The 16,137-nt window shown below is 52.9% G+C and overlaps 1 protein-coding gene across 1 annotated transcript in view; it reads right to left on the bottom strand.

Moving 5' to 3' along the window:
- The window catches only part of OAZ2 (ornithine decarboxylase antizyme 2), a 71,623-nt gene extending 61,255 nt beyond the window's left edge, over positions 1-10,368 (bottom strand). Inside the window, 1 exon segment of the mRNA XM_059372251.1 lies at positions 9,985-10,368. Within this exon segment, the coding sequence (XP_059228234.1) occupies positions 9,985-10,065 (81 nt within the window). The 5' untranslated portion in view covers positions 10,066-10,368.
- Positions 10,369-16,137: the final 5,769 nt, after the last annotated feature.

Raw genomic sequence — 16,137 nt, forward strand, 5'->3', positions numbered from 1 at the left:
TAGCCCTTCTCTGCAATGACAGGGACAGGACTGACACTAAGGATCCTATAGCCCAAGGATCCTATAGCCCCAACCTGCCCCGACCTTTTCGACACAAGACTCCCTTCACACCAAGCATTAAACGTTCAACTTCGCAGCTGAGAGCACAGCAGGGTCCTGTGGCTGAGAGGACAGGCTCCCTAAGTCCCAGCTTTTATTATGAGGCAGAAAGGGAAGGGGCAACTGGGTGGCTCAGTCAGTCGAATGTATGCCTTCGGCTCAGGTCATGATCCCGGGGTCCTGGGATTGGGCCCTACATCAGGCTCCGTGCTCAGCAGGAAGCCTGCTTCTCTCTCTCTCTCTCTCTCCCTGTTTTTGCTCCCTCTCTCTGTCTCTATGTCAAATAAATTTTTTAAAATCTTTGAAAAACAACCAAAAAAGGGTAAACACCACTTTCAAAAAACAGTGAAATGATCATGGATATGAAACCCTCTTATCCTTTAACTCTGAAGGACAGCCACAGCCTTCTTCTAAAGCCCAGCCTTGTCATCTCCAAGACAGTCCTGCCGGGACTTCGGGGACCAACCACCCCGACCTCTTCCCCATCCCAACCCATATAAACCCCTCTGGTCCGCCGGGAACACTCTGCCCTAGAAGACAGACTTGTGCCTTCGAGGCAAATCCCTGCCTCACAGGCCTGGGGACTCGGGAAGGACACACCCAGGGAAACGTGACTCGAGGCAAGAGATACATCCACCAAAGAGATAAAAATAACATTTGAAAATGGATTCTTTGCAGCAGTCCTGTAGCATCTCTGGAAGCTGGAATTCAATCTGGAAAGGAATTAACTACTTCACCTGTCCGTCCCAGCGAATCTACGAATCTACGGAAGTGATGGGCTCACTCTGAATCCCCACCTACTCACACCTTCACGCAAGCTCTGGTGTCATCTGGATGGAAAACACCACTTAGGGAAGGGAGTGGGGGGAGGAGGGAAGTCCAAAAAGGGAAAAACAAGCCTCTCAGAAGCCCCTCCCACATCCTTCCCTGACTCCCAGGCCTCTGAAGCAACTGAAATGCAGAACATTTGAACTGGAAGAAACCTTATTTTTAGAGGAGGAAACCAAAGCCCAGAGGTCCAGTGAGTTGCTCATGGTCTATGACCACGAGCTCTATGTCCCCAGGTGCCCATGAGTCAATACTTTGCAGACCTCAGTCTCACACCCCAACTTACTCGGCCCTCAGTCAGGTTGGCCTTGGGCACCCTGAAAACAAGTGGCCTTTAGCCTCTGAGCTAAGAAGGCAGAAACAGAAGGCTGACTTGGGGGTGGGGGGTGTCTTGTCTACTGGATGATCCCATGCTTAGTCCTTAACAAAATTAATTATAGGAAAGTCAAAGGAAGACAGACTACCAATTCCCACCAGCTAAGTGGGAACAGCCTTGTGCCCTGCTGACTTGCAGGCAGGCACCGGAACAGGGCCACAGACATGCCTCACACAGAGCAGCTGGGCACGTGTGGCCCCAAACACCCAAGTCCAAACAGAAGCCCAGGCCACCCCATCAGTCAGCACCACCCCCACCAGCCAAACCCTGGGAGTTGATGAAATGCAACCGGTGTTACATCCAGCTTACAGCTTTCCTGACATGAAGATACTAAAGGTCCTGTGGCACCTGAGTGGCTCAGTTAAGCGTCTGCCTTCGATCTCAAGATCCTAAGATTGAGGCCCACATCAGGCTCTGTGCTCAGTGCAGAGTCTGCTTGTCCCTCTCACTCTCCCCCTGCCCGCTTGCTCTCTCTGTCAAATCAATAAAATCTTAAAAAAAAAAAAAAAAGATACTAAAGGTCCTTTCTTTTTCTAAAGATATTGATGTATTTATTTATTTGAAAGAGAGAGAGGGCAAGAGCAAGCAGGGGGACAGAGAGAGACAAGCAGACTCTGCATGAGCACAGAGCCTGATATGTGGCTTCATCTCAAGACCCTGAGACCATGACCTGAGCTGAAAGGGACGGAGCCACTCCAGTGTTCCCTAAAGGTCCTTTCTAAGCTTGCATCAGCCATCATCATTCTTCCTCCAGGGGGAAGAAACACTATTGAGAATGGAGACACCAGAGGACTCGGGCTCAGCCTTCTGCTCAGCAGGCACCTGTTGCTCAGATATGGAAACAAAAGAAAAAGAGCCTCAAACCAACTGTCAGGGAGCCTGGGTAAGGAGCCCCAGCCTGGCCACAAGCCTGGCAGATAGCTTTGTAGCCTTCCTCTGCTGCTTCAACTGTAAAGAGGAAGGATGTACTGGCCTTGAGGTCCTTCACACTCTACCTTGTGAGATACCAGGGACACAGGAGAAGGTGACTGAGTCCTCAGATAAGGCTTGGGTATTGTCCTCCAGCTGCTCAGAGCTTAAGCGACTCCCTTCTGCACGTAAAAAGGCCAAGAAAGTGATGAAAAGGGGGACAGAGATTGAGAGAGTGACAGAGCAGGAAGTCAGCAGCCAGACCCTAGGGGTCTGGAAGGGGTCTCTGCTGGGGCGGTGTTGGGGTTGACAAAAAGAAACCTCAGGGCAGTCCCCCCCATGTAACTCCCTCCCAGAGATCTCTGTGGCCAGGGTTTCTTCTTTAGGGTGTGCATGTAGAAGGCAGGGTGGGGGAAGGGAGCCGCCTGGGTCCCAGGCCGAGGCTTGGCACCAGCAGGTCGCTCTTACCCCTCCCGGGGGAAAGAAGTCCCTCTGAGTGGGGCCACTTGACGAGAGGTGGATGGAATGTGGTGACACGGCCCGCAGATGCAGGACTTATAAGGGCTGAACAAGGACAGAGGGAAAAAGAGCAAGCAGATACAGCCAGACAGTGGATGGGAGTTGAGACACAGGCTCCCAGAAAACCAGTGCTTCCCATGCTCCCTCCAAAGAGCTCTGGGCCACTCAGCTCCGGGGCTAGGACACTGCCCAGCTTCCCTGCACGTAGGACATCTTCGATGCTGTGAAGGACCAGGCTTCAGATGTGCTCTATAGCATTAAGCCTGCCTCTGCTAATTACAGCCCCAAATCACAGGGTTTGGCTCTCAAGACCCCACCTGGGGCCGCACTTTGTGGTTCCCAGGTCTTTTATACCTACCATCTGGCATAGGAACAGGATAGTCCCTGGGTGAAACAGGCAGAGCAGTCGGGCCATTTCACAGATGAAGAACCAGCTCAGGGACTGGCTGCTGGGCCAGCCAGGGGCAGAGCTGGAAGTAAAACCCAAGTCACCTGGGAAGTCAGGCACTTGCCCTACAACCTGCCATGTGTCTCAGAGTCCAGACTGTGTAGGTATGGGCTCAGGGGAAGCAAACTGGGGTGGTAAGAAATTCTCTAAAGGGTGGGGCAGGGCCAGGTACCAATGGAGTCTTAAATAATAAGGCTTATGACCTCAGGCTACAAGCCACTTCTAGCCCCAGGAACAGAAAGTACAACATCTCAGGGACAGACCTGGTCACAAAGCCTGTTTTGAGTACAGCCTACATCTCATTTATAGGAAAGCAGACCAAACCACCTGAACTGCACGGTGCAGACTCAGTGCACCAGGGGATTGTTTTCCATTTGGTTCTAGACACTGCCAGGGGCCGAGGCAACTCAAGTGGCAGGGTCACAGGGTCCCCTGCACAGAGGATGGTGAGGGTAGGCTTCCTTCCCTCCTGTGCCACCCACCTCCGCCGTCCCTCCTAAGGCTGTGTGGTCAGCCAACACAGATCTATTGCTCGTTCCTGTCCCTGGCAAGAGTCACAGCTGTCACCACTGCCACGCACCAAAGTGTATTTCCCGGAGAACCTTATATCCCTCCCCCAGCTCCAAAACCAGTACCTCCAACCCTTAAACCACTTGACGTTATTTCACTGTGAACACAGAGTACCAAGCCTACCACACCTGCCCACTTACCTGAAGGAAGCAGATGAAGCCTGGTAAGAGGGGGTTCCTAACACAATGCTTCTGTTGGGAGGGAATCTGTTTGGGAACGGAAGCTGCTTCAAGGGTCTGCATTTTGGATTGCAGCTCCCGGGTCACACACATCTCCAGCAGTGCCTGGATATAGCCACCACCACACATTAAGAATGAGGGCCAGTCGGGCGCCTGGGTGGCTCAGTGGGTTAAGCCGCTGCCTTCGGCTCAGGTCATGATCTCAGGGTCCTGGGATCGAGTCCCGCATTGGGCTCTCTGCTTGGCAGGGAGCCTGCTTCCTCCTCTCTCTCTCTCTGCCTGCCTCTCTGCCTACTTGTGATCTCTCTCTGTCAAATAAATAAATAAAATCTTAAAAAAAAAAAAGAGAAAGAATGAGGGCCAGTCTGGGCAAAAGTCCTTCCAAGTCTTCATTTCAACAAATGTTCTCAAAAAAGGGTCTAGGTCCTATTCCAGTTACCTCTCCTGACACCCCCTCTACCAGTAAAAGCCCAAGACCCATTTGGGAAGGGAGAGGGTAGCAAACCACAAAAGGGAGCTAGGTAATCCAGACACTCATCCCACAGACTCATCTAGGTCAGGCCCTACCCTTTCTTCCCGGGAGTCCCAGGCCTGTTCCGAACTATACAGGCAGCCTTGATGACTTGTGACAGCCAAGAGCCTCTGCTCAGTGGGCCATAAAAGACTAAAGGCCATGGCAGACAGGCCTAGACAGACCCGCCCATACCCACAGCCCCTGCTATCCTCCAGAGGCCCCCAGCACAGACGCATCCACCAGCGGACTCTTCAGGAAGGTCTGATTCTTCTGTCAGCCGTGGCACATCTCAGAGGAATCCACATTTTTTCCATCCAAGGATACAACAGGGGAAGCAGCAGAAAGAGGGAGGCCATGCTGTCTCTGGGCAGGGAGTAGATGGGGTTCCAGCACACAGAGCTTTGTGGGGTATCTATAGTTCCCACCTCACAGCAACACGGTTTCTGAAGTATAGGGATGGGCTCTGCCCTCCTGCCTCATGGCTTTGCCAGAGGTGTGAGCACGCCTCTGAGGCAGCCATGGTCAGGGGACAGCAGAGAAACAAGCAAGTTACCAGATGTCACTGCCACCCAAAACCAAAGCTCAGCCGAGTCTGAGAGCCACAGACCAGGAGCCCAGCCCTCAGGGCAGGTAGGATGGACTCCTCTTGCTCTCAGGACTGTCTGGAGGCCCAACAGGATAAGTGAGTGGAGAGCACGAGAGCAAAAAGCAAGGCATCCCACACTTCATGTCTTGACTCCACTTTGAGTACTCCTCAGCCCCTCTCTGGAGATGGGGATGAGAAGAAATCAGAAGGTCCAAATGCTGAATGGGATTGAGAAGCTGGTTCTTATTGGGATAAGCTAGACAGGCTGCCCATGTGCAGGAAAAGAAGAGATAAGGCACCTCAACAGAATGATGCCCGCCCCCTCCCCCACAAAATGACAGTCACTTTAGAGTGGGTACCATTTCTTCAATTAAGATGCCCAAAGCAGCAGGGTACCAAGGTGGGCTGGGGGCAGGGGTAGGGGTGGGAATGAAAGCAGTAAGCCCCAGGACAGGCAACAAGGGGGTGTACTACCATGGAGGCTGAATAATAAAACGGGCTTGGTCTGCTTTTATCATCCTGTGATAGCAATTCTCAACAATACCTGTGATAAAAGGCTCCTCTCCCAAGGGCTGCCAGCTCCCATCACCCAATCCTCAGATGCCTGAGCCCAATGGGAACTAGCCTGCAGCAACATCACCCAAAGCTCGGGCCTCAAAAACTTTAGTTGAAGGACTTTACTCCCCACGCCCCCAACCCTCACCAAAAACCCTAATGTAAAACGGAACAGCAGGTATAGCGTGTGGTTAAGGGCAAATTCTGGGTTCAAATCCCAAATTATCTACTTACTAGCTACGTGATAGTTTTAAAAGATGTTATTTAATTGAGAGAATGCACGCACACATACACACACACAAGCTGGGGGCGGGGGGGCAGGGAGCAGAGGGAGAAGGAGAGAATCCCGAGGACTCCATGCCAAGCACGGAGGCTGACATGGCACTTGATCTGAGGACCCTGAGATCATGACCTGAGCTGGACACCCAGCCAACTGAGCCACCCAGGGCCCCTACCTGAAAGTTATTTAAACTTTTGGTCTCAGATTCCTCATTCATAACGTGGTGATGACAATAAAGTAAAGCAATTCACAGAGCTGTTGTGAAAGTTCAAGGAGGTAAAATGGTCAGGTATTTAGAATAACGCCCAGCACGAAAGCTGGGCATGCTCACTAATACCAGGACAGCCTCTCTATTACTATTTGAGCAGAGAGGTCACATCCACAACAACCCCAGCCTATAGAATCTGCCTGAGCCTATCTGGCGGGGCTCTGTCTCCAGGTAAACGCCCAGAACAGAGGCCTGCCTTCACTCATACAAACAAACAAATAATAAAAAGCTTACAGATAGAGCACCAAGATGTCCTGGATTCTGTCAAAGATTTCTGATGGCAGAGAAAAAGGGAAGTGGCTGAGTCACATGCTGGACCCCAGAATTCCTTCACCTTCATCTAGAGTGCTAACCCTGGCCCATCCTGCCAGGGACGTGGCTGGCTCCTCAGAGACCTCTAGAGGACACAGGACAGACCAAGGGGGTGCCAGGCCTGCAAGCAGCCACACTGGCCTGGATCCATTGGATGCAACAGACCAGCAAAGATGGAGTGGGAGGACAGGAGAGGCCAAGACCCTCAGGTTAAGCTGTCGCTTCTTTGGCTGCCTTTCTACAGTTTACCATTAGGCTGGCAAAAAAATTTCTTTAACTCTTAGAAACTTGAACTCCTTCCACCCCAAGATTCCAAATACTACGCTCCCTTCAGCTCTGCCACCCCCCCACACAGTGAATAATTACTTAACTTAGTTTCATCATGTATTATGAAAGTCTCCTTTTTCAAAATAGAATGCTTTCAAACCACAAGTACCCCTCCCCAGAAACACTGTAACACTCTAGCCAGCCCTACAGAATCACTAAGGCATGCTTTGGTCTGGGGTTCCAAAGCATCAGAGGCAAGCCTGCCCTGTGCTACAGTCTCACCATACTTTCTGGAGCTCCCAGCACCAGCCATGACCCACCTGGGTTAAGGCATAGCCTCCAGATCAAAAGGGACACTTAGCTCTTCCCCTGCAGACCTTCTCCTTAATTCATCGCCATCCTCCTTAGCTTTCAAAAAGTACCATAGCTTCTAACACATCTCCTTTCCAAGTGGCAGAAAAAGGCCCATTTCCCCCCAGCCCTGCGTGATCTTGGATTCTTCATAATGTGGCCCCCAGGACGGCTGCAGCCTAGCAAACACCAGGTACTCCTGCGGTTCCATAATCTACCTCTCCCTCTGACATCTGCTATGTGCTCTTCTTGGAACACTTTCTGACCAGCATAGGCTTCCCAACCTCCTAACCTGGCCACATCTCAGGAAGGGCTGATCTCTACCTTCTCAGGGGCACCACTGCATCACTTGCTGATATCCCTTATATTACCTACTGTTGCATTTAACCTCCATCCCCTCCTCCTTCTTACCTTCAAGTCTGTGACCTTGAACCTGTAATCCTGCTCCCTGAACCAGTAAAGGAACCTAATGCCTGTGATAGGGATAAAGCCCCCAGCCATAAGGTGGTCAAACAGGAAAAGTCAAGGCTACACAAAGGAGCAGCCCTACTGATACCCCCTTCTGGAACCATGACAACAAACCCCTTTCTCCAGCCACCTAACACCTTTAGGAATTGAGGTCTTCTGGTGGGCAAGAAGGATTCCTTGGTTTTCCAAGCTTGCTTTACCTAATCTCTGAGAGCCAGCCTGGCTCAGCCATGAGAGTAAACTACCCCAGCTAACAGAGATTCCCCAGATGGTGGCTCCTGGGGGGATGCAGAAATGACTGCCAAGGGGGAAGCTAAGCTAAAGGGAAGGAATTCAGTTCCAGCTCAAACCACCAATTCAACAAGGAACCTCAGCAGAAGAGCTCTTGGTCCAGAAGTCTAATGAGGAGAGGGGGCTCATCCTTGCACTTAACCTGACCAGAGCAAACACTAGAATCCAGGAGATTCCCAGAACTTTAATTTTAGAACTCTGTTACATACAAGCCTGTGCCCCTCCATCAGCACCAGGTGCGCTGATTCCCTTAACCACTACGGTGCTGTGACCCACCTCTGCCCCTAAGGAGGAGTCACAGGGATTCCACTTCTTGAAGATTCTGCCTTCTCTCTCAGAAAAAGCACTTAGAAAAAAGTGACCAATACTTCACATGCTTTCTCTAAGAACTTAGCTTGGCCACAAGGTTCACCCATCCCACTTCAAAGGGGGTAGGTCTGAGGGTCAGCCCAGCCTCTTGGGTGAACCCCCTGCTGAAGTCAACCATCTAGCACTAGTGGCCTTCTGGGTCTTTGCCCAGCTTCACAAGAGGCCAAGCAGAGATCCCATATACACCAGCAACCCTGTCACCCTCCCCTCAACTCTCAGGAGAGATTCTGAACAACCAGGTACAGTTAGGATGGGGTTAAGGTTCCCACCAGTGCCATGGGCCTGTCAGCATGTCAAGGTCCGAGGAAGACAAAGACTTCAGGAGCCAACCCCCATCCCTTGCACTGGAGCCCACACAACCCCAGCGGACAAATGTCAGGCCCTCCCTTGTCATCCTTCTGTGTGAAGTTATAGATTTCCCACCCCTTCGCCCAAAAAAGTGAGATCTAGACCTAGATTCTCAAGATGCCATGCCATTGGTGGACTCCGACTAGCAGCAACCCTCTGAATTACTAAGAGTGGGTGCCGGTGGTGTGACCCTCCCACCATCCCTCCCACAGTGAGGAGCCCAGCCCAGCAATGGGCCACCGCCGCCATTCTGCACCACACCTACAGCACGGCCCGCCGGCACCACGGCCACTGCACTGGAGGGAGGCAGCAGCACCGGCCCCCATCAGGGGCTCTGCGGTTACTATCCTCAGACCAAGGGGAAAGGAGCTCAGGGTGGATAACTGGCCCTTGGTTTCCTGGGCAAGGGCTTTCCAGGGCGCGGCAGGAAGGGTCTCTCAGCCCTGGAGTGACACAGCTTGCCAGAGGCCCTTGGGAGACAACTGCAAAGCCTGCCCCTTCCACACCACTTTTTGTCTCAGCCGGCCCAGGTCCTGGTCTCCATTCGCTGCCCACAGCTCTCAGGCTTATATCCACCACCTCACACCCCACCCCACCCCGCCCACAAACACCCTCCCCGATTTGGCCATCCCATTAACCACCCAGCTACTGCTGATTCCACGAAGCCGCCTCACAAGCCCTCCTCTTAGCACATGTCCGGTGGTCAAGATAATGTCGCCTCTCCTTGCAGAATCCCACCCAAGCCAGCTCTGGGGTCCTGGATTGATTGCCTGCCGGGTCAAAACCGAAGGGAGGAGAACCGGGAAAGAAGTATCTTCAGGCATCTCTTTCTCAACTCTCACTAACCACCCGCCGACCTCTTTGCCAAAGCCCAAGTTCTGGGGCTGCAAGGAAAGTCCGTCCACCCCCCGTGACTACAGCTCAGTTGTAGTGAACCAAAGCGCGGGGCGGCCGGCCCGGGACTCCAAGGTCACGGGGAGGGGTCAGGGTGGAAAGTGTAAGGCAGTGAGGGTGCCGCCCGCCCGTGGTCCTAATCCCGTTTAGTTCCTTCCAGCGGAGGCGGGAGTCCCGGCCTTACCCGAGGAGCGCCTCGGAAGGCTGTAGCGGGCCGTTCCGAGAGTGGAGAACAAGAGACGCGCGGGCAGCGGGCATGGGGCAGGCAACGCGCCGCTCGCCCACCACGGGACGCACGGACGGCGGCAGGCGCGCGGCCCGCCCCGAGCCCGGGAGGGCGGGGAGACAATGCCCGCCCGGCCGGGCAGTCCAGGCCGCGCGCCCCCGCCCGCCGGACACGGGCTGCTCCTCCCTGACCGAAGGGCAGCGGCGGGAAGGCGCCCGGAGCGCTTGCCAGACCGGCCCCGCGCGGCGCGGGAGGCCCAGCGCGCCCTTTCCCCCGCCCACCTCCGCGTGCACTTCACCCCGACAAGTCCCGGGGCCGCAGACCCACCTCCTCCTCCAGAGTGCCGCCGGAGCCCGTGCCGGTGCCGGTGCTGGTGCTGTGCTCGCTGTCCGGCTTCAGGTTGCTCATGGTGCGGGGGGTGAGGTGGGGGTGGCGAGGGGAAGGGAACGCTGAGGGCGAGCGCGGCGCCCGGCCCCGGCGAGGAGGTGGGAAGGGGCGCGGTGAGCGGTGCGCTCCGGGAGTGCGGGGCGGGGTGGCGGTGGGGGGCGCGCGGGGCGGTGAGAGGGGCAGCCGCCGCGTCGGGCTGGGGTCACATCAAGTTTGGCGGGTGCGGGAGGTGGGGAGGGGGGTGCGGCGGGGGGGGCACTCGGAACCGGAGCCGAGCCCGAGCGGCCGCCGCCTCCGCCTTTTCACTGCGACCGGCGAGTGCGCCCGCGGCGGCGGCGGCGGCTGCGGCGGGGGGCGGGCGCCGGGGGAGGGGGCGGGCGCCGGGCGGGGGGCGGGGGCCGGAACCGGCCTCAGCTGGGGCCCGGCCAGCCCCCTCCCCCGCCCTCCTCGCGGTCTCCGGGGGAACGCGCAGCCAATCCTCGCCGCCCACTGAGGGCTCGCCCCAGCCGGGGCTGCAGCGCGCCAGCCTCCGGCAGGGCTTTTCCCCTCTCCCTCGTCGTCTCTTACCCTCTCTTTCCTTTCCCCTTACCCTACTGTGACAAGTTTTTAAAGTTTGATGAACTCGCCCAGTGAACTTTCTTAAAGGGTCCGTGCACTCCGTGTTGTCCCAGCCCGCGGGAGGTGGAGCTGCGTGCCAGGCACCCGCGCTCGCTTGTCCCCAGCTATCCGTGGCCCGCCGGCCCCACGCGAGAGGCGCCCGAAGCGAGGCTCCTGGGTCGTCGCGGAGGAAAAGCTCCCCTCGTACCCTGACTGGGGGTTACAGAGTGTCCCGCGCACTCATTTCACCCCCAAGTCCAGCCTCTCAGCCCCCGGCCATGCTTCTGCCTTCCCCGAGCGCAGGACTGTTGGGGGTTGGGTTCTGAGGGTGATGGCGGTCGGGAGCCCGACACCTGGGGTTTGGCTCTGACTGGCCGCTGTTTTGCTGCGTGACCTTGAGGAAATCACTTCCCCTCTCTGGCTTCAGGCTTCCAGCCCAGAGGGTGGGACTTAGATCTCAAACTCCCTTCCCGCTCCTAGTCACTGAATAAGGACTCTGGGCGGGGAGACAAGTTTTTGGGACCCGAATGGTTATTAGCCTCGCGAGGGGATACCTTGAATGAGCAAGATTCCATTCAATGCCTCCTTCCCCCCAACCCCCACCTCCGCCTTGGGGTCCTCTCCTCCCTCAGCTTAAATACCGCCCCCCCCCCACACACACACCTTTTCCCCTCCTCCTATTCAGAGCTCGAGGGCGGGGGGGGAGGGGAGAGCAGCCTTTGGGCGGGACGGTGGTGACCCCCTCCGCGGGACTCCAGCGCGCGGTCCGCAGGCTCGTTTGCCTCTGGTTTGAGAACCCGCGCGGACTTGGCCAGACCCTGCCACCACCTTGTAAAACTCCGTGCCCCGCTCGGGTCGCGCTTGAGATGGCAGCGGCCCCGAGCTGACCCGGGGGGAGGTCCTCGAGGACTGGGCGCTCCCAGTCACCACCCCTCGCCTGGAAGTTCCAGCCGCACCCCAGGGGATCCCGGCCAGAGGTCCCGTGTGGAATTGGGAAGACACTGCTGAGAGGTTAGGGGAATCCTGTGTGAGCCCGGCGTGGTTCAGGGGTCTCTGGGTGCGATTCTGACTTTCCCCGCCAAACCAGGTCATGGCACCTAGGTTTGAGATTGGAAGTAAGGCGCAGTGTTGGTGGAGTGGGGGAAGCTGGGTTCGCAGTGTTGAACCAGTTGGGACCAGTTGGGACCCAGACCTTGGATAAATGACTCAACCTATCTGAGCCTCAATATGCAGACCTCTAAATAGGGCTGGCACCACCATATGGGAGTGTCAAGTGTGGAAGTATATAGTGTCCCTGTGACTTAGTCTCCCCAACAAATTATGATCCCCTTCCTAACCTGCCCTTTCACAGATAAGTAAATTGAGGTCTAGAGATAGGTAATATCTTTCCCAGTGACATATTCTTTCAGTAAACTGCTGAACACCCACTGTGTGCTCGGGACCCACTGTGTGCTGATGTCAAGACCAGGAGCACCCTGGTTTCCCACCCGCCACACTGCCAACACTTGGCTCAGGCCCCATTATGATAGGAACTGCTCCTATAGGAATCAGGCACTCCTGTTAGTGATAGGTGCTTCAATTAACCCAGAGTTTTCTAGGTTCTTTCTGGCACTTCCAGATGGAGCCAGCCTGGTGAACCTGCAGATACCCTGGCCATCCTTCAGACGCCTCATTCCACTGTGGCTCTATTCCCACTCCTAAACCCTCTTCCCTAGAATAGAGCTTCTCATTAGACATGCCTCCAACTTTGGCCCAGCAATATTCTTCCTCAATCCAAATCCTTCCCTCAAGATCCTTTTTCAGCCCCACTTTTTCCAGGAAGAGGACGCGGGGCCAGTTTTCTAAATTCAGGTATCCTATAGAAGTGAGTTTGAATTTTTCAAAGAGGAAGGGATTCTTATCTTGTCCTCAGGTCTTCATTTTATAGATGAGGAAGCTGAGGCCCAAAGAGGTGACAAATGGGGGTGCCTGGCTGGCTCAGTTGGTGTTACATGTGACTCTTGATCTCTGGGTCCTAAGCTTGAGCCCCATGTTGGGTGTAGAGATTTCTTAAAAACACAAAAACAGAGTAGGGTCCACTATTGACCCTCATCACTATTTTTCTGTGACATGAAGCTGATGATTTTTTTTTTTTTTTAGATTTTATTTATTTATTTGACAGAGAGAAATCACAAGTAGATGGAGAGGCAGGCAGAGAGAGAGAGAGAGAGAGAGGGAAGCAGGCTCCCTGCCGAGCAGAGAGCCAGACGCGGGACTCAATCCCAGGACCCTGAGATCATGACCTGAGCCGAAGGCAGCAGCCCAACCCACTGAGCCACCCAGGCGCCCAGAAGCTGATGATTTTTAAAATAATTTTTATTACTTTTCTGGTGACAAGAGCAATACACACTTATTGTTGAATAGTTGAAAGCTATATAATAGTTTAGAAAACAATTTGAAATCTGGAGAGCAACATTTTTAATATTTCCCTCTGGTTTTTTTGTCCGAGCCTATTTTAAAAAACAAAACTGCTAAACAATTTTATTTTTTAAGATTTTATTTATTTATTTATTTGACAGACAGAGATCACAAGTAGGCAGAGAGGAGGAAGCAGGCCCCTTGCCAAGCAGAGAACCCAATGTGGGGCTTGATCCCAGGACCCTGAGATCATGACTTGAGCCAAAGGCAGAGGATTAACCCACTGAGCCACCCAGGCGCCCCCAAAACTGCTAAACAATTTAAATACTCCTTTTCCTCTGAAATTTATCACAAACATTTCTTTTAAGTTATTTATTTATTTATTTTTAAAGTAGGCTCCGGGTGCCTGGGTGGCTCAGTGGGTTAAGTGTCTGACTTTGGCTCAGGCGTGATCTTAATGTCTGCATAGCATCTGGCTCCCTGCTCAGTAGGGAGTCTGCTTCCTCCTCTCCCTTGCCCCTCTCCCTGCTCATGGCTGTCTGTCTCTCTCTCTCAAATAAGTAAAATCTTAAATAAATAAATAAATAAATAAAGTAGGCTTCACACCCAATATGGGGCTCAAACTCATGACCCTGGGGTCAAGAGTGTTATGTTTTACCAAATGAGCCAGCCAGGCACCCCTCTTTGGTCATAATTTTGAATGATTGCTTAACCCGTATTGGGTGTGCCAGAATTTAACTCATTTCTCGTTAGACATTTAAATGATTTCCAGTTTTTTTCTTTTTTGCTTTCTTTTTTTTTTTTTTAAGATTTTTATTTATTTATTTGTCAGAGAGAGATTTAGAGCACAAAGTAGGGAGAGAGGCAAGCAGAGCAGGCAGAGGGAGAAGCAGGCTCCCGATGAGCAAGGAGCTTGATGCTGGACTGGATCGCAGGACCCTGGGATCATGACCTAAACCGAAGGCAGATGCTTAGCCAACTGAGCCAGCTACCCAGGTGTCCCTTTCTTTTTGCTTTCATAAGAAACACCTTATATTCAAATTCTTAATGCCTCTGAAAGCTTCATGTGTGACCAGACCTTAAGCACTTTAGGGGCAACAACTTATTCCTCTATATGTCGATTGTCCTGGGAATGGGAGAATCTCTGACCCCAAGGGAATTTGGAGATCATATAAATGCAAAGCTCCCACCCAACCTGGCATGAGTATCCATCAGTGCCCGGTTGGAGTTGGGGTCGAGGCAGATGGGGCCAAAGAGAGGAGTTTGGGGTGTACCAGTACGGCAGACTGCCTGGAGGTTGGGAACTAATATCTTTGTCTTACCCAACTGTGACCTAGTAGCCCATCATCTAATAGCCTTTTCAGTGCCCTTCTCTCCCAGTGCTCGGCTCCACATGACCTCTGAAATTCTCACATTTCTGTTCCCTTTGCCTGGAACTACCCCTCTTTCCCAGTTCCCTGATCTTTCTGATTACTCTCAGAGGGCCTCCTCTGTGTCCTCTTGAGCCTGGGAATTCCTTATCTTCCAGTCTTACCTACCAGATGGGAAAATTTCTGACTCTGAGCAGTGCTCACAAGCGCTGCTAAGTGAATAGACTTACCCTCGATTTCTGCAGCCCCCTTGCCTCTAGCAGATAGCTTGATGAGAGATGGGCATTTGCAGTAGTAGGTTTCCATAAGTCTTTATTGAAATGGTACTGGGCCATTCCTGGGGCCTCTAGGTTATCTGGTGCCCGCCCCTTTCTCTCTGATTTACTGTAGGTACATACATTATGGTTTGATATTTCATTCCTGGGATAAGGGAAAGAGCCAGATGTCCTTACTCTTGAGAAACACTGCCTTGGACCTGGCATCCTGAGGGTAGGCCAGGCTACTTCCAAGTAGGCCCCCCATTCTAATTCTACCTCCCCTACTTTCGGGAAAGCCTGTGTGATAGGAAGGCAGGTAGAGAGGGTGACCTTGAGGCCCAAAGGCTAGGATATATTGGAGGTGTTTTTCTTGGCATGTATAGGTTTAAGCTCCACTTGGGTACAAGAGGTCTCAGGAAGAGAAGGAGGCAGGATGCTGGCACTTACAAAATGCCTCCTTCTACTCCGGACAGTGAATATGTCTTCTCATCCAATTCTCCCATTGTTCCTGCTATCCCTAGTTATAGATTAGAAAACGGGGGCTCATAAGTATTAAGGGGAACTCACCTAGCTACTGGTGGATGGCATAGGTGGTGGGAAAAGCACCAAGCAGCCCTGTGATGCGATTTTGATCTGGTGACCTTGGACAAGTTACCAGCTCAGTATCAATCAGTTCATCAGTAAAATGGGGATACTAAGACATAAGTTTGGGGATGTGTTATGTAAGACAAATAACCTCATGGGAAGCTCTTGGGGTTGTGATTATTGCCTGTGGTCCTGCTGCTAGTTTGAAGGTCAAGGTCAGAATGGTGCAGGTCAAGATCAGAGACTGGACCATTTCAGGCCCAAGTTTCTGAGCTCTGTCTTCTTGCCTCCCTTACTCTGGGCCACATAGTAACCTAAATTGCAGGATTGCAGGGTCAAATCCAAGGCAAACTATATTTCCAAAATGCCTATGCCAGAAGACCGAGGTTTGAGTCCAGGTGACCATAGCAACCTGTGTGACCATGAGCAAGTACTTTACTTTCTGAGGCTTTTTTTTTTTTTTTCAATGTCTTTACTGGAGGAAAAGAGCAAGAGAGCACAAAGAGAGGGAGCAGCAGAGAGAGAGGGAGAAGCAGGCAGCCTGATGTGGGGCTCCATCCCAGAGTCCTGGGATCATGACCTTAGCTGAATGCAGACACTTAACAGACTGAGCCACCCGAGGTGCCCCAACAATTTGTTTCCACAAAGTAAAACTAGAGATGTCTTTCAGGCTTTCGTGAGTATTATCCAGGCTTTTGGGGGTGCTAAATGAGATCTGGGCTCTGGAAGTTCTCTGATGGCCTCAAAGCTGTAGGGCAACAAGAGGAGTGATTATAAAATCAGCAAAGGAATAGAACCAAGAACTTCACTTCAAGCCCAAGAGGCAGTATTTCCCCCACTTCCAAAAACAAAACACCAAAAGCTTATTTCTTTTTTTTTTTTTTTTT

This window comes from Mustela nigripes, chromosome 13, assembly GCF_022355385.1.
Source record: "Mustela nigripes isolate SB6536 chromosome 13, MUSNIG.SB6536, whole genome shotgun sequence".
Classification (NCBI taxonomy): domain Eukaryota; kingdom Metazoa; phylum Chordata; class Mammalia; order Carnivora; family Mustelidae; genus Mustela; species Mustela nigripes.